Here is a 22,958-nt window from a genome sequence, read left to right as displayed (position 1 = left end):
CTCACTAATATATTTCTCAATACCTTAGTTAGGAAAGTGTCTTCTGGGAATTTTCATGGAACATAGTTTGGGGGTGGCTGTGCAGGTCACACATGATAAATCCACTCCAACATACACTAAGCTTAAGCCTTTGGGTTCCCTCTTCCACATTATTCCATAGAAGCTCTGGCAGATATCTCCATTCATTAAACAAAAGCCACCTTCAGATCCAAGTTTCAGTCAACCAACCAAGTAAACTGTTGGATCCACCTTCAGGTGCACAAGCTAACACATTAAATCCCAAATCCACATCCATGAATTCAAAATGATTTAGTATTATGTTCCACCCTTAGAATCAACTTCCATATATATTCCCAGTATTATGTCAAATCTTGCCATTAGTAAAAATCTTGCCATTCTTCTATTGCATAAACTATCTCCTCCTGGATCATAGTGCATACCTGACCTCTTGGAACATGTTGAGATTTGACCTTTGTTATGGATCTAACAGCAACAAAGGGTGCTTGTGGCATGTCTTGAGGAGAATGTTCATCCCCTTCAAGGCATCTGCCCCATGGAAAGTTATCACAGGGTTTTCAAACAAAAGAAAACTAGTCTCCTCAGATACAAGAGGGAAAATTCTTTCCACTGATAAAAGGAGACTCAGAGTGATTCTCCATTTCATCTGAGTCCAACCAGATGTCTCTATCTCAAGTTTCAGGATCCCATTCTTTCCTAATTTGTGCCCAAACTCTTGTGTGAACAGATTGGTGATGCTGTAAACTTAACTGATGTTTAAATTCTGTGACCCACACACTTAAAATTTATGTTTGATTTTCAGCAATACCAGACCTGTGGCTACATGAAATAAGAGATTCTTTCAAGGATGCCATGGAAGTTCTGTGGTTCTCAAACCATGATTTGAGCTAAGAATTAAATGACCCAAACTTATCATTTTCTTTCTAGTGAGTGCTCCAGTACATTCAAGAATCCATCCCACGCCACAGTCCTTGCAGTCATAATTAATGATGTGATGGTCAGGTGCAGTAGTCACCTGGGCTCCCAAGACACTTGCTTCAGTTGGCATTGCATCAAAATCCATCACAGGTGATAATATAATTATGATGCCACTACGCCGTGGATTACTAGCATCCCAGGTCCAATTGACAAGGAGCTCAGCACCATGCTCAAGCCCAAGGGCACAACAAAACCAATCAAAATCCTACATTTGAGAGTCTGCTTCCTGGGACTACCCCTACTTCAAATTCTATATCAATTATGACCCAGTCAGGAGACAGAATTCATAACCCATATTTTGAAAACTTCCACATGGAAATTTTAATATAAATAATTGTTAACTAGCAATAGGTAGTTAAGTAAAATCTAAGGGGCCCCCAAAGCCTCAAGAAAGAAGCATCCAGAAGAAAGAATGTTCTGGCAGGGGGAGGAGAGAAGCAGCTATGTCTAGGCTGAGGGAGAGTGAATAACAAATGAACTGAAGCCTGAGGAGAAGGTCTCCCCCAAGACTGACATTCAGACCTTTTTAGTGAGGGAGTGGTGACCACAAGAACATTCAGCCTCTAAGTAGCTAAGAAACTTGCCAGAGAGTGTGGGCTAGCACTGGTCTGTAGAAATGGAGAGTGGGGCCTGAGGGTACATCTAGAGCTGGGCCACAAGGGCCACTAAGGTCTTGGCTCCTATGCTGAGTTTTTTTTGGTTTCTGTTTTTTAAAAAAAAGGAAGGAGAACCAGAACTTGGAAGGCAAGTAATCATCTTACAGTGTCCCTCTAGCACCCTCTACTGACAAAGTCTAGCTTTGCTCCAGCTGACAAAAGACAACTGTTCACAGGGTCCAGCTCCAGTACCACAAAGCAGGGCAAAGAAGGGTGTATTTGGAGCTCAGAGACAATAAATCAGTAATCACCATGGAGGCAAGGCAAGGGAGCAAAGCGTTTGTTAGGGAAAGCAGCTAGAGGAGCAGGGGCTTCTCTGCCTGTCGTGGGGGGAGGGGAGCTGGCAGGGACTGGAGCCCTGGAGAGAGAAATCTGTCCTCAGCTGTCTTCAGAAAGAGAATGCAGTCATATAAATACACACAGCTCGAGAAAGCCCCATTGTTCAGCTTTCAAATGAACAGAAAATAAAATTCCTGGACAGGTTCCCTCTTCCCACCTCTGGGAATAAGTAGGAAGTGAGCTGAAATGCATTTCATTTTTCTCCAAGAGGCTTTCTCAACTCAGTGGCTCCCGCTGACTCAGGCCAGCCCCACCATCTGCAGATTCAACGACGCTTAAACACTCATTCAACAGCATTTTCTGCAGACCTACTAGGTGTCTGCCACTAAGCCTGGGAGGCTGTTTGACGGCTTCCACAAGCCAGTCTGCACCTGTCAGTGGTTGAGCCAGGCTTAGTGTGAGGAAGGCAGACTGATTCACAGACAAGATAAAATGCAAGTAGCTGATGTGGCTCAGGTTCAGATTTGCCAGGATTTCTGTGATGATTAAGGAGCAGAGGTTTTGGAGTCAAGTGACACAGATTCTAATCTTGTCTTGGTTCTTTTCTAGCTGTGTGACCTTAAACAATGTGCCTCACCTCTCTGAGCCTGTTTCCTCATATCAAATGGTCTTGCTAATATCTACCTCTTGGGATTGTTGGGAAGATTAGGGACAATGTCTACACTAAGTATAATGCAGGGACCTCCCAGCATAGATGCCCAGACTCATCAGACTAAAGCCCAAAACACACCCAAGGTTTCACCAGACTCAGAGAGTGGATGCATAGGCCGGTGGCCTGGCACCTCTGAGCCATGTCAGCTCCAGTGTCACTGAGGTGGGACTAATGGTGCCCTACTTAGAACGGGCTCTTAGAGAGCACGTATTCCTCCTCCTCACCGGACAGATCAGAAGACTGAGCTCCAGAGAGGGCAGATGTTTGCTCAAGGCCACACGGCATACTGAAGGCTGAGCCAGCATTGGAACCTCACTCCATGGCACTGAACCATTTGACCATCTGGAAGACTAAAAATAATATGCTTAAGAGTATGGGCTTTGGAGGAAGACAGTTTGAGTCCTGGCTCTGCCCCTGTCATTCACTCTGCAAATCGTCACTGAGTGCCTGGCATGTGAGGCACTGTCTCAGCCCAGGGGACCCAGGGGGACCCGATGCACATGGCCCCTGCCCTCTCACAGCCTGGCGGGAGAGGCAGTGAATGACCAACCCATGAAGAGCCAGCTAGTCACCCACACGAGAAGGCCACCAGGGGCCTACACGGGGCAGGGCCCTGAGACTGACAGGGACAGTGGGGCGGGAGGCCATCTCAGTGCATTCAGGGAGGGCCTCTTGAGGACGCGCCGTCTGAGCTGGACCTGGACACCCAGAAGGACCAGCCGAGCAGAGAGTGGCGAAGGGCATCCAGACAAAGAGCTCGGGTGGATGAGAAGAAATGAGGCCAGAGCGAGCAAAGAGCAGGCAGGAGAGACACGGGCGGAGGCAGGGCCGAGGCCACGTCGGGTGGGGCCTCGGAGGTCACGGCCAGGTGCTCAGCCGTTACTCACAGAGCAGGAGGTCACTGGAGGCTGAGTGATCTGGCTTACTCTTCCCAAACGGTCGCTGTGGCTGCTGCAGTTTGTGTGACACCTGGTGGCTCTGTGACTTTGGGCAAGTCACAGGCTCCCTGAGCCTCGATCTCTCCATCTGTAAAGTGGGGATGACAGTACCTACCTCACCGGCTTCGTTGGAAGCTGAGCCGTGACAATCCACACGGAGCTCTTGGCAATGTGCCCCGGGCCTGGTGAGCGCCACATGAGCCGCGCTTTGCGACCTCACCGTCCACACCCCCGGGATGTAGCCCGGCCCACACCTGTGGGAACCGTGGCTCCCTGCCCCCCGTCCACACCTCCCGGCCTCCCCGGCCCTGGGAGCACCACGGCCCGTGGCTTTTTCTCCTCCCACGGCTCAGATGAGGCACGGAGGCCCGCGGAAGGTGAGGACGGCCTCCGTGCCCCCGCGAGAAGGAGGCTCTCGGGCCCAGGCCGCAGACGCCAGAGTCGCTGCTCTCTGCGCCGCATGGCAAAGCAGCTTCTGCCCTGGCACGGACGCCAGGACTCCGGCCCGGCCCTCGGCCCCGGCGTGTCTGCTGGGCTCCGGGCCATCCGAGGCCAGCCAGGGCAGGTGGGCGGGGGCCCCGAGACAGGCCGCAGTCAGTGAGGGCCGTGCAGGCGGCCTCAGTCTCCCCAGTGCCCAGGCCATGCAGCCCCTCCCGATCAGGGGCGGCCGCAGAGGTCGTGAGGAGCACTAACAGCCTCGGCTCCGACGGCCCGATTTATGATGACACAAGAAGCAAATTCAGCTTCCAGCCCGAGGAGACAGCCGGCCCGTCTGCACTTCTAGAAACCCTTTTGGCGGGCATCTGGGGGGTGGGGGCTTCTACCCCACACATGCAAGGCCCGCGGCCCCGGGCAGAGCCAGGCTGGGCCATCTGTCTTCTCGTGCCACCGGCCACCCCCGCTGACACGTTTCAGAGCATTTGAAAATCAGTGCCCCGGCGACGGGTCAGCCATTTGGTGTTGCACCAAGGGATCCTCCGGCCTTCACCACCACCCAGACCGGCCATGGAGCAGAGCAGAGAGAGGCCCAGGCTTTGGGATCAGCCTAACGTGGGGTCAAGCTGGAGCCCCAGCTCAGCCATACAATGGCTGGACTCTGAGTGAGTGCAGTGCCTTCCTGGGCCTCCGTTTCCTCGTCCCCGGAATGAAGGGGCAGTATCCCTACTTCGAAGAGCTGTTGTATGGATTAAGAAGGAGGTAAGGGTGTTGAATGAAAGGTCATGCAGGCTGTGTTTATTAGCTGGGGACTTCAGTATCATGTGATGGCATGTACTGAGGGCCAGTCAGGTCACCATGGACTATTCTAGTTCTTTTAAACATTTTATCTCTAGACTTCCTGCAAGTAGGTATCGTTATGTTGATTTTCTAGATTAGGAAATTGAGCCAGGGGTGGTTCTGAACAGGTGCAAGGTCACCAGCTGGGGGCTATGCAGAGCTGGGGGTGGGACCTTGGTTCATTCTGGAGCTGGCCTTCCTCCTAATACATGGCCTGCCTTCCCAGTTCCTCTGAAAAGCCATGTAAGGCCAATGATCAGACAAACAGACCCACACTCTCTCCATCCTTCCCTCTCTCATACCAACATTTCTAGAGCACCGGCTACAAAGACCAGCCCTTGGCTGGGCAATGCATACAATAGGATGAATGCAGAAACACTTCCCACCCTTTAGGATCTCAGTACTCAATGGGGCAAAGAGTAAAGCTGCAACCACACCGCCCAGAACATATATGTATCAGCTAGCTTTTGCTGCATAACAAACAATCCTAAAACTTTGGCTTAAAAAAAAGAACAATTTATTATCTCTTTCAGTTCTGGGGTTGGTTGGGCAGCTTCTGCCAAGCTCAATCATGCGGCTATACTCACCTGAGAGGCCTGCCAGGCTGGAAGGCCCAAGATGGCCCCATTCGCAGGTCTGGTAGTTGGTATTGGCCTTTCATGGGTTGTGTTCTTCTGGTTCTTCCATGGGCCCTCAAATCTTCCAGCAGGCTAGATAGGCTTCCTTACATGGCAGAGTTCCAAGAGGACAAAAGCAAAAGCTGCATTGCCCCTTGAGGCTTAAGATCCAGAACTCACTTGACATCACTTCTACCATCTTCTACTGGTCAAAGCAAGTCACATTCTATTGCTTGGCCAGGATCTGACATACACTTGTGACCATCAGGTAAGGCTTAGTAGTCAATTCAGACTGAGTGTGTGTGTGTGTGGGGGGGGTGCTCATATACCCTAGATAAGTGGGATCATAATAAATTCTTAATTCAGATTAAAAGATGTTAGATCCTGAAGTCATTGGAATGGGTTGTATTCTCTTGCCAATGGAGAAACTGAGGCACAGGAGTCAGCCAGTGTGAGAACAGAATCAGTACATCAAGGAGCCAGTTCCCATATGAAGAAACGGAGGCCCAGAAACACAATTTGTCTTGCCCAAGATGACACAAGTTTATGACAGAGCCAGGAGTGACTAGGATCCCTACCAGCTAGCCCACTCCTCCTCCACTCCACCCCTAGCAGAAGCCCAAAGCTGGGAATGGCTGGGATGACCATCATAGGCAGGGTGTGTCTGTCTCTGTTGTGTGTTTGTAAACAGAGCCCTTTCAGCATGCCTGGTACCATGCAAGGCACTTAATCATGACCTCTTCTGATCCTACCAGGGTCTTACTCCATTTTACAGAGAGGGAGCTGACTTACCCAGGGTCTCACAGCTGGTGAGGCCCATCCACCTGATCCCAAAGCCTGAGCCTCCCATGCTGTGCCCAAAAGAGCTCAACCCAGATCCAGGCCCCTGCGGGGTGAGAGGCAGCTCTGTGGACCTTTAGGGGTCTCAGGATGAGGCCCACTACCTGAGAAGCTGCTTCCAGAGGCCTGGGTGGAGGCAGCAATAGACAGAGTTCTCTAGAACCTGCCCCCACAAGAAGGCCCCTGAGCGATGCTCTGATCCGTACCTGACCATTATATGAATGGAAAAACCAAGGCCTAACTGGACCCAGTCCTCTGCCTCCCAGCCCAGAGCCCTCCCACTGCACTAGGAACCTGGGAGCAGGCGAGCAGGCCCCACTCAGGCTGGTCACACACACACAAGGCTGCTCTGTGGCATTCAGAGAGCACATTTATTTACAAAGCGCTTTACAAACATCAGCTTATGCCTCCCCACAGCCCCCTGCGAGGTAGGTCAGTAGTCATATCTACAGTTTACAGATGGGGAAATTGAGGCACGGAATGGGGGTGTGGCCTGCCCCATTTTAAAGAGATTTTCCCACCCACCCATCAAAAAATCATAAAATTAACAAAAAAGAATTGTTCCTCCATCCCAAAATACATGTTCTTCCTCTGAACTGTAGAAGTTGCAAGCACCCCGATCTAGTAGGGCCCCGTCCCCAGGAGGCAGCCTGACCAGAAGCCACAGAGACCTCAACCCCAAGGGCTGTTGTTCAACCTTGCAGATTGTCACTGGCCTAGGCTGAGCAGGACCCACCAGTGAGGCCTGAAAGGTACAGGAAGAAGGGCTGAGGCACCTTCATTCTGCAGACATTGGGTCAGGCAGGGAAGGGGCCCCCATGGAGAACAGGGCAAGGGAAGGGCAGATCTGGGTTCAAGGAAGCTCAGAGCACACATCAAAGAAGTAATAGTGGGAGGGACCATAAGCAAAATATCCCTGGGGCTGGGGCGGGGGAGGGGCAGCAGGGTGGAGGAGGGGACCATAGTCCCCTCTGGGGAGGACCAGTCTGATGTGCCCAGTCTCCCCAGGACCCTCAGGGGCCAGGCCAGGTGGGATTCCAGATGCCAAGCCCCAATGCACCCTCTATCTGTGTCAAGAGGAAGCCACGCTGGCTGGAAACCTTGGCCAGCCGCAGGCTCTGCAGGGGCTCACTCATCTCTGCCAAGGGCTGGGACAGAGTCTGGGGCTTGAGCCTGGAGTCAAGGAGCTTGAGCCTGGGTCCTCCCAAGCTGGTAGCCCTGAGCCCCTGTCACTCCACCAGGCAGTGCCAGACTCACAGTGCAGACTTGCAGGACCCTGTGGAGGGGGGCTGGGCTGCAGCCACTAAGCTCCTCTGTGGCCGACAGCTTGCCCATCATCAGACACGTTGAGAGGCCCTGCCCACAGCGGAAAGGGGCACCAAGATGGCCCAGGGCCCACTCTAGTGCTTTCCCCGTGGGAGTTGTAGTGGAGCAGAGTCGGGGCCCAGGTCTTCCTCGTCCGTGCTGGGCCTGGCCCTGAGTGCACAATGCGTGCCCCAGGCCGGGGGCCCCGCTATCTTGACTCCAGACCCTCCAGGTACTCCAGCGCCACATCATAGCAAAAGTGGTACTGATCCTGGGGAGAGGGAGAGAAGGCATCATGAGCCTGGTCCCTCTCTGGTACTGGGGAAGGGGAGAATGAGGGGCCAGAGGGCAAGCATGAGCCCTGGCCCATCTTTGGGGGGAAGGGGCAAATGGGTTTAACTGTCTTGGCACCACCGAATCAGAACCCAAAGCCCAATGGGAGGAACCAGGTAGAGGACTGTGGTGTGGAGGGACCTGGCCGGGCATGGACTGGCAAGTTGGAAGTGGCTGGGCAGAAGGACAGGGCCTCTCACCAGGGTTTCCACCATATTGGGCTTGTAGTTCCTAAGCGTTTTGGCAGCAAAGAAAACATCCACCAGGTTGTGGCAGCGGATCATCTCCAGGACTGTGGCACAGGCGCAGAAGGTGCCACTGCGGCCGCCCCCGTTTCTAAATGAGACACACAGAAGGTTTGGGGTGGGGCTCAAGAGGGGGAGGCCCGGGGCCAGAACACCAAAGTGACTGGCAGGACCAGGGAACCAAAAGGGAGGAGGGTCAGGGCCTGCGAGCCCAGAGAAGAGGGGCGGAGCCAGGGTACCCCCAGAAGGGAGGGGCCAGGGAACGCCCGAAAGGCAAGGGGCGGGGCTTAGGGAACCCAGGAGGGAGGGGTCTGGGAGCTCAGACGCTAAGCCTGGCATCCAAAAGCTGTAGGCAACTAGGGAGGTAGCCTCCAGGAGAAAGACAGCAGGTTCTGAGGGAAAGGAGGCCAGACACACTCCAAGAGAAAGCCACGGAGACAAAGATGGAGACGGAGGAGGGGGGCAGAGCAGCAAGCAAACCCCAGAGAGCAGGATGGAAAATGAACATTGTGAGCACCAGTCACCCCCAGCAACACAGACACATGGTGAAAACACACACGTACACACCCACACTTCAAGGCAAACCAGCAGCCAAACACACAGAGACGCTTCCTATCCCGTCCTTTCCCTCCTCTGTTCCCTGCAACATCGGGATGTGGGGTTCCCGTAGGGAGATGGGGGATGGACTAGGCCCTCAGCCCCCATTTGAGGGGTCTCTCCCACAAGAACCAAAGGCCACCGAGGGCCAGGCGCTGCCTGACTCAGCTCCCTATCCCTGTCCCCGGAATGCCTAGCCTAGCACTGGAAGGGTCGGTAAGCACTGAGAGCATGAGGAAGTGGGGGTCAAAGGAGCAACTGCACCCAGACAGGAGTGAATACATGAATTTATGAACAGGGCATGTGAAGGGACGAATGACAAAAGTTGCACGCGTACATGCATGAACAAAGACTGGAATTCTTTTGGCTTAAAGTGTGCTACTGTTTCACGGAGTGAACAATTCTGACAGGACTCTAATTAAATAGGCAAAGTCAGACATCACACAGAGGGTGCTGGGCAGTTGCCCAGGGTTGAGTCCACACCCTGGAAACAGACTGGGTTCCTCCAGGGAAGATGGGGCCATCCGGAAGCCCCAGGGGGTTTAGTGCAGCCTTGAGGCCTCCCCCCTCAGCCCCGTGTCTCCCAGCCCCTCCCCCACGCCAGCAGGGCCCACACTCACAGGCAGTGCACAACAGTGCGCCCGTCCCCACTCTCGGCCTGCCACTTGTCCACCTCGGCCAGCAGATGCAGGAAGGCCTTCTTGGAGTCAGGCGTGTCCCGGTACGCAGACCAGCGCAGGAACTGGAAATGCCGCACCAGCAGGTGCCCCTCCTGCAGCTGAGGGCACAAGTGGCCAGCCAAGGGCGGCGGGGGGGATGGACATGAGCCCTGGGGTGACCTCAAGGGGGTCTCGTGAGGTTGCCCCCCAGCCACCACCCAGGTTCTCACCATAGGGCGCCCAGATCACTCACCCGAGAGATGTTCTGCACCCGGAAGACACGGGCCACCAAGTCTTCATCCACGGAGCCCGACACAAACTCCACCTCCATGAGGCCGTACTGCTGCCGCCCCGGCTCTGGCCAGTACTGCAGGCAGGGCTAGGGACACAGACACGGAGGGGAGCGCTGAGCCGAGCCAGGCGGGGGCAGCTGCCGCTCCTGCCCACCCCGAACCTCCACCCTGGCTCTGGGGCTCCCACACATCCTGACCCACTCACTCCCAGTCCACCTGCAGAGTCCCCCCAGCTTCTGCCACTCACCCATCCGAGGGCACGGCACACCTGCCCCAACGTCTTCTGCACGGACCCGCTCAGGTCAGCAGAGACAAACCCTTCATAGGTGCACGGGGACAATCCTGACTGAGCAGCTCCACAGCCACACATAACACGCTCACACACGCGCGCGCACACACACGCACACACACCCCTGCATGAGGCCGCCTTCTTCCAGGGCTAGGCCTCAGACCACCCCCCGCCCACCCCATCACCGCCCCCTCCCGGCCTTCTCTCTCACTGCCTTGCTCGCCAGCATCAGCTCACACAGGTGGGGTGTCCCTGAAGCTGCAACACAGCTCAGAACCCCCACTCCTGCCTAGGGCCCTACCATGGAGTCAGGGTCCCACGTGCAGCCTCCCCTCCAGGCTAGACTGGAGACAGCGGAGGGATGAAGGGAGTGTCTCCCCCTCCACACACACACACACACACACACACACACACACACACATGTCCTCCAGGCCAGTTGGTCCAGAGCGCCAGCTCCTAGCCTCAGTTCTGCCTGAAGTCCAGGTGAGGCTCTTCCCTCCTCTGGGCCCCGTTTCTCCATTTGTGAAACAGTCCCCAAGCTCCTCCCAGATGACTCCATGCTCCATCGGCTTCCCTCTCTGACCACGCCCACAAAGAGGGCACTACCTTCCTCTTTTTGCCTGGGGTCCCAGCCACTCCTTGTGTTTGGGCCTTTGCACATGCTGCTCCCTCTCCATGGATCACCCATCCCCCCTCTCTTCACCTGCTCAGCTCTACCCTCCCTACACAGCTCAGCTCAGATACTGCCTCCTCCAGAAGCCTTCCCTGATACGCTCTCCCCAGGCTTCTCTGCAGGGAAACCAGTGCCAGCTCCATGACAGCCCCTTCCCGGTGTGCTGCCATTGTTGGGGGTTTGCACCCTGAGTCCCCCTGGACCACAAGATCCGAGAGGGGCGGTGTGTTGCTTCCTCCGTCTCCCCACTGCCTACTGCAGGCCTGGCAGGGAGTGGCCAGTGGAGAAAGGTGGCTGAATGACATCTGTGTGAGCCTCCCTCTGGGTCCTTCCCCTCCACCTTAGCAAGGGCAGGTTCTTCCCACGTGAGATTCCCCCCAGATCCGTGCCAGGGACAAGAGCCCATTACACTGCAGTCCTTGGTCATGTAGACCACGTGCCTGCCTCGTAAAGAGCCCCGTTAGCAAGTCTTCTCAGCCTTTCAGAGACTGTCAGGCTCATTTTAGAGCAACTCTTCCCGGCCGGCTAGGACACGGACGTGCAGAGAGGCCCAGACCTAGGGGGTATGACCACGCGGGGCTGGAAGGCTGAACATCTGTACTTCCTGGCAGTGCCAGCTTTGGGGACCCCAAAAGAAAACCGGGGCAGCCCCCACGCAGAGCTCACCAAGCCAGCGTCTAGACCCACCTCAGCCACAATTTCATCGTCTTCATCCCTGCCATGCACTTAGCACCTACTGTGTGCTGGGCAGGAAAGAAACTGAGGCTCAAAGAGGCAAATGAACTTACCCAAGATCAGACAGAAAATAAGGGGGCTGGAGTTTTGCCCAACCTCAAAGGCCCCCACGGTGGGCAGCTGAGTCCACCCACAGGCTCTGGAAGAAGGCAGCCTGGGGGAGGGGCACAGCTCTGCCACTTCCCAGCTCTCTGGGTCTTAATCTTTTCACCCGAAGCCCGTAAGTGCAAAGCAGAGTCCTGGGCATACAGCAGATACTCAATACAAAGCAGCTATTTCCCTCCAATCTGACAGCTGCATTCTACAGAGGAGGAAAGCAAGGCTCTGGGAGGGAGCGGGACCCATCTAAGGTCACAGCTGGGATCCAATCCTGGGCTTTGGGGACATGCCCTGGAGCACACGAGGCCCCAGTCAGCGGAGGCCTCACCCAGGCAGTGTTGGACTGGTGCAGCTGGTTGAGCATGACAATGGAGGTGCACCCGTAGTCATAGACGAGCCGCCAGAAGTCCGGCGTGGTGCTCTGCAGCGGGTGCAAGGTCACGATGAAGGCCGCGCTCCGCGTGTAGCTCTGCAGGGAAACCAGGACTCAGCCACGCCTGCTCACCACCTGACAGGGCCGGAGCCCCCCGCCACAGGCCATCCTCCCGCTCTGCCCACCCTGAGCTGGACAGCTCTCCCCTCGGGGCCAGGCTGCCTCCGGGGGTCCATTTCAGAGCTTGGCTGGCACACTGAGGCCTGAGTGTTAGGGTGAGCCCCCCAACCCCCAGGCCCCTGGTGTCCAAGCCCATGGCCCCTGGAACGAAATACAAAACGTTCCCAAATGTGTGGTGACGGGAACATGGGCAGGGTAGTCAGAGGCTGGCCAAGCCTGCTCCCTGCCTCAGGGCCTTAGCACCTGCTATTCCTGTTGCCTAGAACAAATTTCCAAATGTTTACACAGTTCTCCCCCTCACTTCCTTCTGCTCTTTGACAGTCACCTCCTCAAAAGGGCCTTCCTTACCACCACCTCAACAAAAATAGCTATATACACACACTCCAAAGCCCACATTATATAGTTCTCCTGCCCGGTAGCTTTCTGTAGAAATTACCAGTGTCTCACATGCCACTGTTATCTTTGTGTACTGACTGCCCCAACCCATCACCCACATACAAGGTTCAGGAGAGCAGAGATTTGGGGGTATGGGGGGTATGGTCTGTGCCCGGCACATTGTAGAGGTTCAATAAATATCTGTGAATAAATACATCTCTAAGTCCCTTCCAACTCCATGGAGGGAGGGTCTGAGAGCCCAATCCAGGGCCCCAGACAAGTGACAGGCGCTAACCCTGCTCCTGGTCCACCTGCAGAGTACCCCCAGCTTCCCCCCTCGGCTCTGCCCCCCTGGCTCCTGAGCCGTCCCAAGTACTGCTGGCTGAGGGGGTCCCCGAGCCCAGGGCTGCCCGAGCCCTCACGTCCGTCAGGGCCGCATTGATGTAGTTGTTAGGGTCCCCATCAGCGGAGATGAGGAAGGGCAGGCAACGGTCGGGCGGCAGGACGTCCATGCTGCGGTTCCTGTCCCGGTTCCGGGGCAGCAGGGCGATGCTGCACTCTTCCACATCCAGAGGCGGTGTGACCGAGTTCAGCGTCTACAGGGAGTAGAGGAAGCAATGGGGTCGGCGGGGAGGGGTGAGTGTGGACCTCCAGTGTTCGCTGGGCCTCTTCACGGCCCCATGAAGGACACTGAGCTGGGCTGTTAACCCCATTTCATGGATGGAGAACTGAGGTCCAGAGAGAAGGGGGCGAGGACAGGGACCCCAGGCTGGCTCCCGGTCTCCAGACCACACAGGCTCTGAACAGAGCTCTGGAGATCGAGTCTGCCTCCTCACTCCCTGTGTAACCTTAGACAAGCTACTGTATCTCTCAGCATTATTGTTCTCAACTGGAAGGTGGGATAATAATACGCCTGCCTCAAGGGGTTACTGGGAGGCTTGAGTGAGATACTGCCAAGGTCCGAGCACTGAGCCTGGCAGACGCAAGGCTCCCTACATAAAAGGCACAGTGAGGATCAGGTGCTTTTAGGCAGACAAGCCCTGAAGCCCCACATCTTCCACAAAGCGGCCTGCGGGGACCTGGCGGAGGCGGTCAGCCCTGTCGGAAGAGAACACAAGTCCAGAGCACCTGTCACACAGCAAGCCTGGGACTCTGGGTTATCTCCTCCACCTCATGCCTCCTACAGCCTGATCCATGGGGTCTCCGCTTCTTTCTCTTGTCCTTGAGGATCGCTAACAGTGAACCCCAGTCTCTCATGATCCCCAACAGGGCTCCAAGAAGCAGAGGTGGCATTTCCTATGATACCATCTGTGCAGGCTCTCCAGCATCAGGCGTCTAGAAGGGGCCAGCCCGCTGAACCCTGGCAGGAACCTGGAGTGTAGAGGACATCTGGGGCCTCTGCCTGCCCACGGACCACTCTGGGACTTCTCAGGAGAACAAGCCTTCCTCCATCTCTGTCATTTGACATGCGGACAGTGGCTCCAACCTCAGAACCAGGCCTGGGCCAGTCCATGTGTTCCTACTCTCTGGCCCAGGGACTGGCTGAGGGATGGCACAGGAGAATCTGGTCTAGGACTTCCATTGGGACTGTAGGGAGTCATTTTTCCAGTCTCCTGACAGTAGGGATGACATGAGCCTGGCACTGCTGGGGGCCAGGGTACGGGTCTGAGAAAGAAGCCGAAAACAGAGGACAGCAGAACCAAAAATGGATGGAGACTACGTCCCGGCATCATCGTTTAAGCCCCTGGATCCAGCCATAACTGAAGCTGCACCATCCTTGGACTTTTCAGTTTCAAGAGTCATTGAGCCGGATTTTTGTCACTTGCGACCAAAAGAATCCTGATGTATACAAACACTACGAGAGCAATATTGACTTTCTTTCCTGGGTAAGAAAAACCAAAGCTTGGGGAGGTAATGTGAGTGCTCAAGGCTACTCACAGCTCTTCACTGAGCCAGAACTTGAACCTGGGCTCCCGTGATTCAAAGCATAGGCTCTCAGCCACTTGGAGGGACCACCTCCTCCACTGTCGCCAAGTCCTCCCCAGTAGCCCTACTGTCCCTCCTATAGCACTGAGGAATTCCCAATACACACGCACAAACACACACACACACACTCACAAACCACACACACACACCTAGACACACACACTCCTGCCCCACCTGGAACTCTTCCCGCAGCTGGGAGGAATTACTCTGAGGGTCAATGCGGATCATCTCCTTGTAGGTGGCCTTGAACTCGCTGACAGGGATGGTGGTTTCCCCACACAGGCAGGCCTCCAGGATTGCATCGTGAATGAAGATGTACTGCTCCTGGAATAGGAGGAGAGAATATGAGGAACCTGGAGGGGACTAGAACCTAGAGATTTGGGGGAGATGGCAGCAGGAAGCAAGTCCAAAGTTGAGGCAGGGATGCTAGAGTCCAACTAGGTATTAGTACAGGTTGGACCAACCCTACCTGAAACAACCTTCACAGATATGTTCACTTACCTCATGTTTCATCCGTCTAATACCCTGTAAGAAGCTCTGAAGGTGAAGGGAGAGCCCAGGGTCACACATCTAATGAGGATACAAACACCAGTAGATCTTACCTGCAAAACCTATGACCTTGGCCCCTTGGCTGTTTGACCTTACCCAAGTGAACACAGTGGAGCTGACTTTGGGAAGACCCTCAGAGGTTGGCAGGCCAAGCTCAGGGATCTCAGCTCTAAGATCCTCCAACACCCCTCTGACACACTCCGCCAGCTTTGAGTTCCTCCATGAGGGACCCAAGTCCCAGAGCGGGCAGGGAGGGAGGGCTGCGTCCCCTACCTCTGTCTGGATCATGTTGACGCGCCGGGAGCAGAGGGTCTTCACGCAGTTGTAAATGTCCACGACGCCCTCACACTCCGCCATGTCCAGCATCACATCCAGAACAATGTAGCAGCCTGTGCGGCCAGTGCCCGCGCTGGGGAGAGAGCAGCCAAGGGCCCCATCAGAGCCTGGGGAGGGAGCCCAGGGCCAAGAAGAAGGGAAGAGGTGGCCTGGGGTGCCTGGCCATGTCTACAACACACAGGGGCTGGGGGACAGAGAGATACCCCACCCCAGCGGCGAGGAGGAGCCGGGAAGAAGTCTGCAGCAGGAGCTGTGGAAATGTGATGCAAGACCGAGCTGGGGACGGGCCTCGGGAAGAAGAGGAGGGCAAGGGTAGCAACTGAGATGGGCAGAGGACAAAGGTGATGCCCAAGCTTAAACTAAGAATGTTCTTGCCTCCTGGGTAGCCCCAAATCCACACAGCCTTCAAAACCCCACACACTCATACCTGCTCACACACTCAGGGGAGCCTCCCCAACCCTCCCAGCAGATGTCATTCTTCTGAGCCCCCCCAGGAATCCCGGCAGGCTCTTGTCAAACACTCTTCCTGCCACATGTAGCTGTCTCCCTGACCGGACTGGGAGCTCATCCAGAGCTGGGCTGTGTCGGACCCATCTCTGGGATGCTCAGGCTCAGCCCCAGGGTGAGCAGAGTCAGGGGGCAGAGAGAGGACAAAAATGACTCCAAGATTTCAAGCTTGAAAATGGTGGCAAGAATGCGTAGTATTCTACGTGGCAAGAACACTGGCAAGAATGCGTAGTAGCGGGTCTCCAACCCACCCCTGCTGGCGGCTGAAATCAGTACGACCACTTTGGAGGACTGGCAGGCTCCACCAAAGCTGAATGTTTGCCTGGCAGAACTTCCACCCCTACGTACGTACCCCCCAGAAACTTCACATGCGTACTCTGGCCCACACACATGCCTTAGAACGTTCTTAGCAGCTCTAACCATAATAGCTCAAAATGACACAACCCAAATACCTATCAGTAGCAGAATGGATAAACACATTGTGGTTTACTCATCCAGCGGGACAGGATATAATATGGATGAATCCTATAAACATAAGGTGGAGGGGAAGAAGTCACACACCAAAGAGCACATGCTGTGTGATTCCATTTATACAAAGTTCAAAAACACACAAAATGAATTCACGCTTTAGAAGTCAGGATGGAGGCTGCTCTGGGAGCGAGGAGGTGGGTACAGACTGGAAGGGGGCTCAAGGGCGCTTCTGGATGCTGTTAACGTTCTATTTCTTGATCTGAACAGTGCTGGTTATTTCACAGGTGTGTTTAATTTATGAAAATGGATGAAGTTCTATATATACTTATTCTGTGTGCACTTTGCTTTAAGTATGTTATACCTCAATGAAATCTTATTTTAAAGACAGTATCTTAGGGGCGCCTTGGTGGCTCAGTCGGTGGTGCATCTGCCTTCGGCTCAGGTCACGATCCTGGGGTCCTGGGATCGAGCCCTGCATCGGGCTCCCTGCTCAGTGGGGAGCCTGCTTCTCCCTCTGCCTCTGCTGCTCATGCTCTCTCTCTCGCTCTCAAATAAATAAATAAAATCTCTATTAAAAAATAAAAAATAAAGACAGCATCTTAAAGAAGCCTAAAGAAACCTGAGAAGTGGTGTGAGGGGGGCGGGTGAGGGAGGTAGGGGGTCTGCCACGTGGCATTTGGGAAGCTGAGAGGAATCCAAGCAGAGGAGCCAGGACCAGATACAGAGGCCGAGGACCTGTGGGCCCAGGGGAGTCGGTGAGACCCCAGGGTCAGAGGGGAAGCTCCCCAGGAGGAGAGTGGGGGCAGGAACAGGACAGGGCCCTTCAGAGGCAAGAGAAAGCTGTGGAGCCGGAGAGGAAGCAGAGCAGAGGAAGGGCAAATGGGGGGTGGGTGGGCCACAGGAGCCAACGAAGGCAAGACTTGGAAGAGAAAGGAGTGATGCTCAGGAGCTGCACAGGGCATGAAGGCCCCGCAGTGATGAAAGCCCTCAGGATTCAGAGAAGAGAAGGCAAAGTCCTTCCCAGCACCTGGGCCAAGCCTGGCAAGCAGGTGTGCAATGGGCACTGGCTGAACGGAAGCAAATGGAACCCAACCTGCCTGGTGCCTCGCAAACCCCTCTCCCCCCCGCCTCCAGGGCCTCCACAGCCTCTAGGCCCAGGGCCTCCAGAGGTCTCGGGCAGCACACCAGGGCGCCAACCTCAGAGCCACAGTTTGAAGGGCCCTTGGGGGTCAGTCTCTCCTGTCCTCTGTCTGTGAGTAGGATGAACCCAAGCCTCCTCTCCTTCAGGGACCCAGAACCAACCCCACGCCCAGTCGTCTCGTCCTTGGGATCGAGGCCTCACCTGCAGTGGATGACAACAGGCCCAGCATCAGGCGGGGTAGAGGCCTTCACGCGCCGGATGAAGGCCAGCAGCCCTGTGGCGTGGTAGGGGACGCCGTGCTCCGGCCAGGCGGTGAAGTGGAACTGGCGGACCTCGTGCCGGGCAGAGTAGCCTCTCTGGCGAGACAGAGTCACTGCTGGCTCCCCTTAGTCACCTGCCGGTTGCTCACTGCTGGATCTCAATCAGTTAACCCCAATCGTGAACCGAGGTGTGGGTATTACTGACTCATGGGAGCAGCAGGAAAACCAGGGCCCAAAGAGGGACTGCGGGTCCGAGGTTAGACGAGACAGACACTACACAGGAGTGGGGCCGGGGCCGCCCGCCGACCCCCCGCCTCTGCCTGCACGGGGCTGTGCGACCCGACACGTCACTGTGACTCTCTGGTCTTAGCCTAGAGGGGGCAAGTGTCTCCTTTGAGGATTTTTACAGAGGATCACAGACAGGAGGACTCGGCCAGTCACCGGCCACGTGGCCTCGTGCGTGACGCCCCCCCTCCACCTCACTTTCTTTATTTGTACAATGGGACTAACGGAAACACCTAATCCCGGAGCTTCCCGGGGCTTAACCAACACAGGCTCCGCACGATGCCCGGCGCCGAGCAGGACCGGCACCACCGGCCGCTGCCTTCAACTCTACCCTCTCAACGTCCTCCTGGGGTCGCCGGCCAAGGCGGTCCCTGTGCCGTCCCCCCACAGCGCTCCCTGCAGTGACGGAGCGCCTGCCTTGCTGGGGAGGACAGCTGAGCCCTCCTCGCTGCTCCTGCTCCTGCCCTGGGAGGTGGGGAGGTGGACTCTGCCCCGCCTCCTCAGGCACCCCTGCAGGGACCAAGGTAACTGGAGACTCACCCGCTCGAGGGCGAAGGTGCGCACGACATACTCGGCTAGAGTCTCCGTCTTCACCAGCGTGATCTTGATGTCCCCGTACATGTCCGAGTCCTCCGGCCAGTACCGTGAGCATTTCACCTGGGGTCCCCACAGGCGGGCTCAGTGGGCTCTTTGCTGCCCCTCCCCCGGCCCGCCTTACCCCCTCACCCCAAGGCCCTGCTTACCCTGCCCACCTCCACCAGCTTGGTGATCATGACAATGCTGGAACAGTGCTCCTGCCACACCATGCGCCAGAAGTCGTAGACCATCTCGGGCTTCGGCCCTGGGGCGCAGAGGGTGCTCATCCCTGAGGCAAGGTCTCCACCCAGGGCCAGCGCACCTGCTGCCCAGCACCCCCACCCCAGGCCAGGAGGCTCCTGAGCCCCAGTGAAGGCGTCATGCTCACCCCGTGCACACCCCACCCAATGCCAACTCGTGCCTGGGGGGCCCCAAGGGTGGGTAGGATCAGAGAGGGCCTGGCTGGCCGGAGACCCCATTCATCCCAACTGAAACCCAGGAGGCAGAGCCGGAGGGCTAGATCCTCAGTCTACAGCCCAAGTCTCCCAGAGGAACGGACAAATGAACGGTTGGGGGCAAAGACAGCCAGATGGACCCAGGCAGCCCCCAGAGCCAGAGGCACCATCCACACTTGGCAGGACTGAGCTTGCCTACCCTTCTGCATGCACCACCTCAGAGACAGACAGACAGCCAAGGGAACTACAGATGCACTGAGCACATCGGGGAGACACGAACACAAAGAGGGGCAGAGACTGGCGGCCAGAAGCCGCAGCCAGACAGTGGAACTTGGGCAGAGAGACAGCAGGGAGGCAGACAGGGAGCCAAGCAGGTCAGAGGGAAGGCAGCAGGGCAGACGGCACTCAGCACACGGGCGCAGGCAGAGGTGCAGGTACCTTGAGCAGCTATGAAGTGGTTTGACCTGTGGTAACCCTGGAACGGGAAAAGAGGCTGCAGTGAGACCCAAGGAGCGGCCCCTCGCTCCCTCCGATCTCACGTCCTCTGCCCCCCTCTCCCAGGTGCAGCACAGTCACCCACGGCCAGCTGCCCGCCCTCTTCCCTGGGACCTCCTAACCCGGGGGGGGGGGGAACCTGTCCTCCAGTAAGGACAGAAGAGCAGCTGGGACACCAGTGTCTTGGGTCCAAACCCATCTTTGCTGTGTGACCCCACAGAGGACACAACTCCTATATGGGCCTAAAGGGTCTCCCCACCCATAAACTGGGGGGATTAGCCACAGTCAGCTTATGGCCCAGCTGTGTGGATACAAATGAAGTCCACGGTGATCCTGCCCAGGTTACCAGGGGGTCCCCGGACCCCAGGCTGGGTCTCATCAGCCATCCCAGCCCCCTCGGGGCAACTGGGGGGCAGTGCCCCCTCCCCGCCACATGTCACCCAGAGCTTGGGGGACCCAGGGGCCCAGATGAAGGCTTCAGGTCAGAAGCAAGCAAACACACGGGTTACTCATGGCCCTCAGATAAAATGGTTTTTAAATAATAATCATTTTTGAGATTATGATCTCAATTATGATCCCTATTATGATCACATACTGTGCTAAGCACTTTACCTACATGATCTCCCACAAAAGAGAGGGCAAGAGCTACTTCATCCTCCATCCGCAGAGCCCTCAGGCTGCAAAGAGGACCCAGCCAGCCCCAACTCCCACCCCGGGGCCACAGCCAGCCCTGCCACCCTGCCCTCACACTGACACCCAGGGCACCCCTGCGGGTACCACGGGAGGGGTAAATGTGCAGCAGTGCTGACACAAGAGAGAACAATCAAGTTCACACCCGCAATCCAGCTCCCCGCGCCTCGGTCAGACTGCCAGGGTTCAAGTCCCAGCCCTACCTCTCGCTAGCCATGAGCCCACGGGCAGAGCCCTTCATTTCTCTAGGCCTCGATTTTCACATCTACAAAATGGGAACGATTACGGTATTTACCTCCTTGGGCTGCTGTGAGGAGTCAACAAAGTAACATACTGTCAAGGGTCTGTCGCCACGGCCAGCACAGAGTCGGCACTTGGTCAATGGTACCTATTATAACTGCTACTACTTTCAAGTTCAAAGAGTAGCCCCGAAGATTCCAACTGTCAAGAATGGCTGTCAAGGATTCCTCGGGCAGAGGGTAGTTTCCTCCAGGGGTAAGAATCTGCGCTGGGGGGCACCTGGGTGGCTCAGTTGGTTAAGCAACTGCCTTCGGCTCAGGTCATGATCCTGGAGTCCCGGGATCGAGTCCCATATCAGGCTCCCTGCTCGGCAGGGAGTCTGCTTCTCCCTCTGACCCTCCTCCCTCTCATGTGCTCCCTCTCTCTCATTCTCTCTCTCGCAAATAAATAAAATCTTAAAAAAAAAAAAAAGAATCTGCGCTGGGGAGTCAGGGGGATGTGGGTTCCTATCGCAGCTCTACAGAGCAGCTAAGTGACTCCGGCCACGTTATAAAAGGGCACTCCTTGGTCTTTAATGTACACCCACAGCTCCTAGGGATCTTGTTAAAAGGGAGAGTCAGACTCAGAAGGTCTGGCATGGAGCCCAGGATTGCGCCTCTCCAACCAGCTCCTGGGGGGACCACTGCTGGATCTCAAAACACACTGGAGTGGCCAGACTCTCAGCCTCCCGAGCCTCTGCTCCCTTCTGCAATGTGGGGGTAACAGTGAGACACACACAGCTCAGAGATTCTGCTGTGTACCCGCATACCGTGCCCAAAACCCAGTTCCAGTTGCCAACAGTGAAGAGCATCCCAGAGGCACTGGGCCCTCACTGGCAGAACTGCTCCGAGCTGGCCTAACCCCCGGCCACTGCCTCTGCCTCAGGTCCTCAGCTGAGCTGCTAGGCAAATGGGGTCCCAGGGGAAGGCCGAGCAAAGGCGAGGCCAGGGCAGCCCTCCCACCTCCAGCACTGGTCAAGCGGGGAACAGGCTACCCCACCTAGAACCAGCTGGCCTGAGAATCCCACATGAGAGCAAGCGTCTCTTCGGATTCATCCAGCCCTGTCTCTCCGGTGCCTGACCCAGTGCCAGCACCCAAGCTAGTCAGCAAATACAGTCCACAGCGAAACGAGTTTTCAACAGATCACCCTCCCAGTCTGCATATTAATGTCTTCATGCATAGGTGTGTTCCTGCACAATAAGAGAACACTACAATGGAAAGTGTAAAATGATCAGGTGTGAAAGGAAGGCAAGCAGATCAATCACCTCGAGCACACCCACTTTAGAGCGTCTGAGAGCACACTGGTCCTCACCGCCCAGGCATCGCCATGTTCTGGGCACATCCCCACACCTGCCTGGAGCCTCTGCCTGGGTGGCGCTCAGGGACCAACCACTTGCATCATGGACAAGCACCCCAGGGCCTCCTGGTGCTCCCCCACAGGGATAGAACCGGAGTCTAGTATGAGGGTCAAGGGCTCATGTGGGGCTTGAGGCCCAGCTCCATGCAGCCATGAGCAAGTCACTGAAACTTCCTAAGGCTCGGTCATCTCATCTGCCAAATGTCAGTCCCTACTGCTCAGAGTATGGGAAAGATGAAATGATGTGCCTAACATGTTGGCACAGAGCCAGGCGCCCAGCCAATGATACTCTTGTTAACTGGCATTTGACGATGCATTAAAGCCAAGTCTTCTATGGCCACTGAAGAGTGTTGACAAGGACCCAAGTGCGTTGTATGGAGATTGACATGGAGACTGACATAAAGAAATGTACCTGTATTCATCACCTCCTCATGGGGGCGCCACCACTGAGTATATCCACCCATTTCATGGGCCCATTACTCCATTTAAATTTGGGAACTTTACAAACTGTTGAAGCACACTCACAATAAGAAGGGGGGGCGGTGATATCTGGGAGCACATCTGGGATAACTGGTCATCTCCAGCAGCTGTGACTGTGGGGACTTTTCACTTCGTATATACAGAAATGTGTATATTTCTGCATTGTCTGAAAGTTTGATAACGAACTGTATTTTTGCAATCTTTAAAAAACAAGAAGTATTTTTTAAAGGAGATAGAAAGATACCCACAAAATAGCAAACAATCCCATCCATCAGGCATCAAATATTATAAAAATAATATTCAGTTCACCCTTGAACAACATGGGGGTTTGGGGCGCTGACCTCCTGGGGAAGTTGAAAATCCACGCATAACTTTTGGCTGCCCAAAAACTTAACTACTAAGAGCCTGGTTGACTGGAAGCCTTACTGAGAACATGAACAGTCAAGTAACACATATTTTGTATGTTATATGGTATTATATACTGTATTCTCATAACAAAGTGAGCTAGAGAAACAAAATATTAATAAAATCATAAGAGAAAATACATTTATAATTTAAAAATAAAAAATAAATCATCCTCCCTCTCATGCTCTCTGTCTCTCATTGTCTCTCTCGCAAATAA

The 22,958-nt window shown here is 55.3% G+C and overlaps 1 protein-coding gene across 4 annotated transcripts in view; it reads right to left on the bottom strand.

The window, feature by feature from the left end:
• Window positions 1-6,671: 6,671 nt before the first annotated feature.
• The window catches only part of PTPRU (protein tyrosine phosphatase receptor type U), a 78,213-nt gene continuing 61,926 nt past the window's right edge, over window positions 6,672-22,958 (bottom strand). For 2 of the 4 annotated variants that reach the window (XM_044913935.1, XM_021684412.1), the window contains 12 exons: window positions 19,474-19,510; window positions 18,748-18,845; window positions 18,545-18,661; window positions 17,661-17,815; window positions 15,278-15,413; window positions 14,630-14,779; window positions 12,892-13,065; window positions 11,870-12,010; window positions 9,706-9,831; window positions 9,414-9,571; window positions 8,152-8,287; window positions 6,672-7,889 (listed from right to left, as the gene is read on the bottom strand). In XM_044913935.1, coding sequence (XP_044769870.1) covers window positions 7,827-7,889; window positions 8,152-8,287; window positions 9,414-9,571; window positions 9,706-9,831; window positions 11,870-12,010; window positions 12,892-13,065; window positions 14,630-14,779; window positions 15,278-15,413; window positions 17,661-17,815; window positions 18,545-18,661; window positions 18,748-18,845; window positions 19,474-19,510 — 1,491 coding nt within the window. In that variant the 3' untranslated portion in view covers window positions 6,672-7,826. The remainder of the gene's footprint in view (window positions 7,890-8,151; window positions 8,288-9,413; window positions 9,572-9,705; window positions 9,832-11,869; window positions 12,011-12,891; window positions 13,066-14,629; window positions 14,780-15,277; window positions 15,414-17,660; window positions 17,816-18,544; window positions 18,662-18,747; window positions 18,846-19,473; window positions 19,511-22,958) is intronic. The other 2 variants (XM_044913937.1, XM_044913936.1) reach the window with 2 other exon arrangements.

The sequence above is a fragment of the Neomonachus schauinslandi genome, chromosome 4, assembly GCF_002201575.2.
Source record: "Neomonachus schauinslandi chromosome 4, ASM220157v2, whole genome shotgun sequence".
Classification (NCBI taxonomy): domain Eukaryota; kingdom Metazoa; phylum Chordata; class Mammalia; order Carnivora; family Phocidae; genus Neomonachus; species Neomonachus schauinslandi.
Note: the sequence above shows the minus strand (reverse complement) of the source record. Positions and strands in the feature narration are given on the sequence as shown.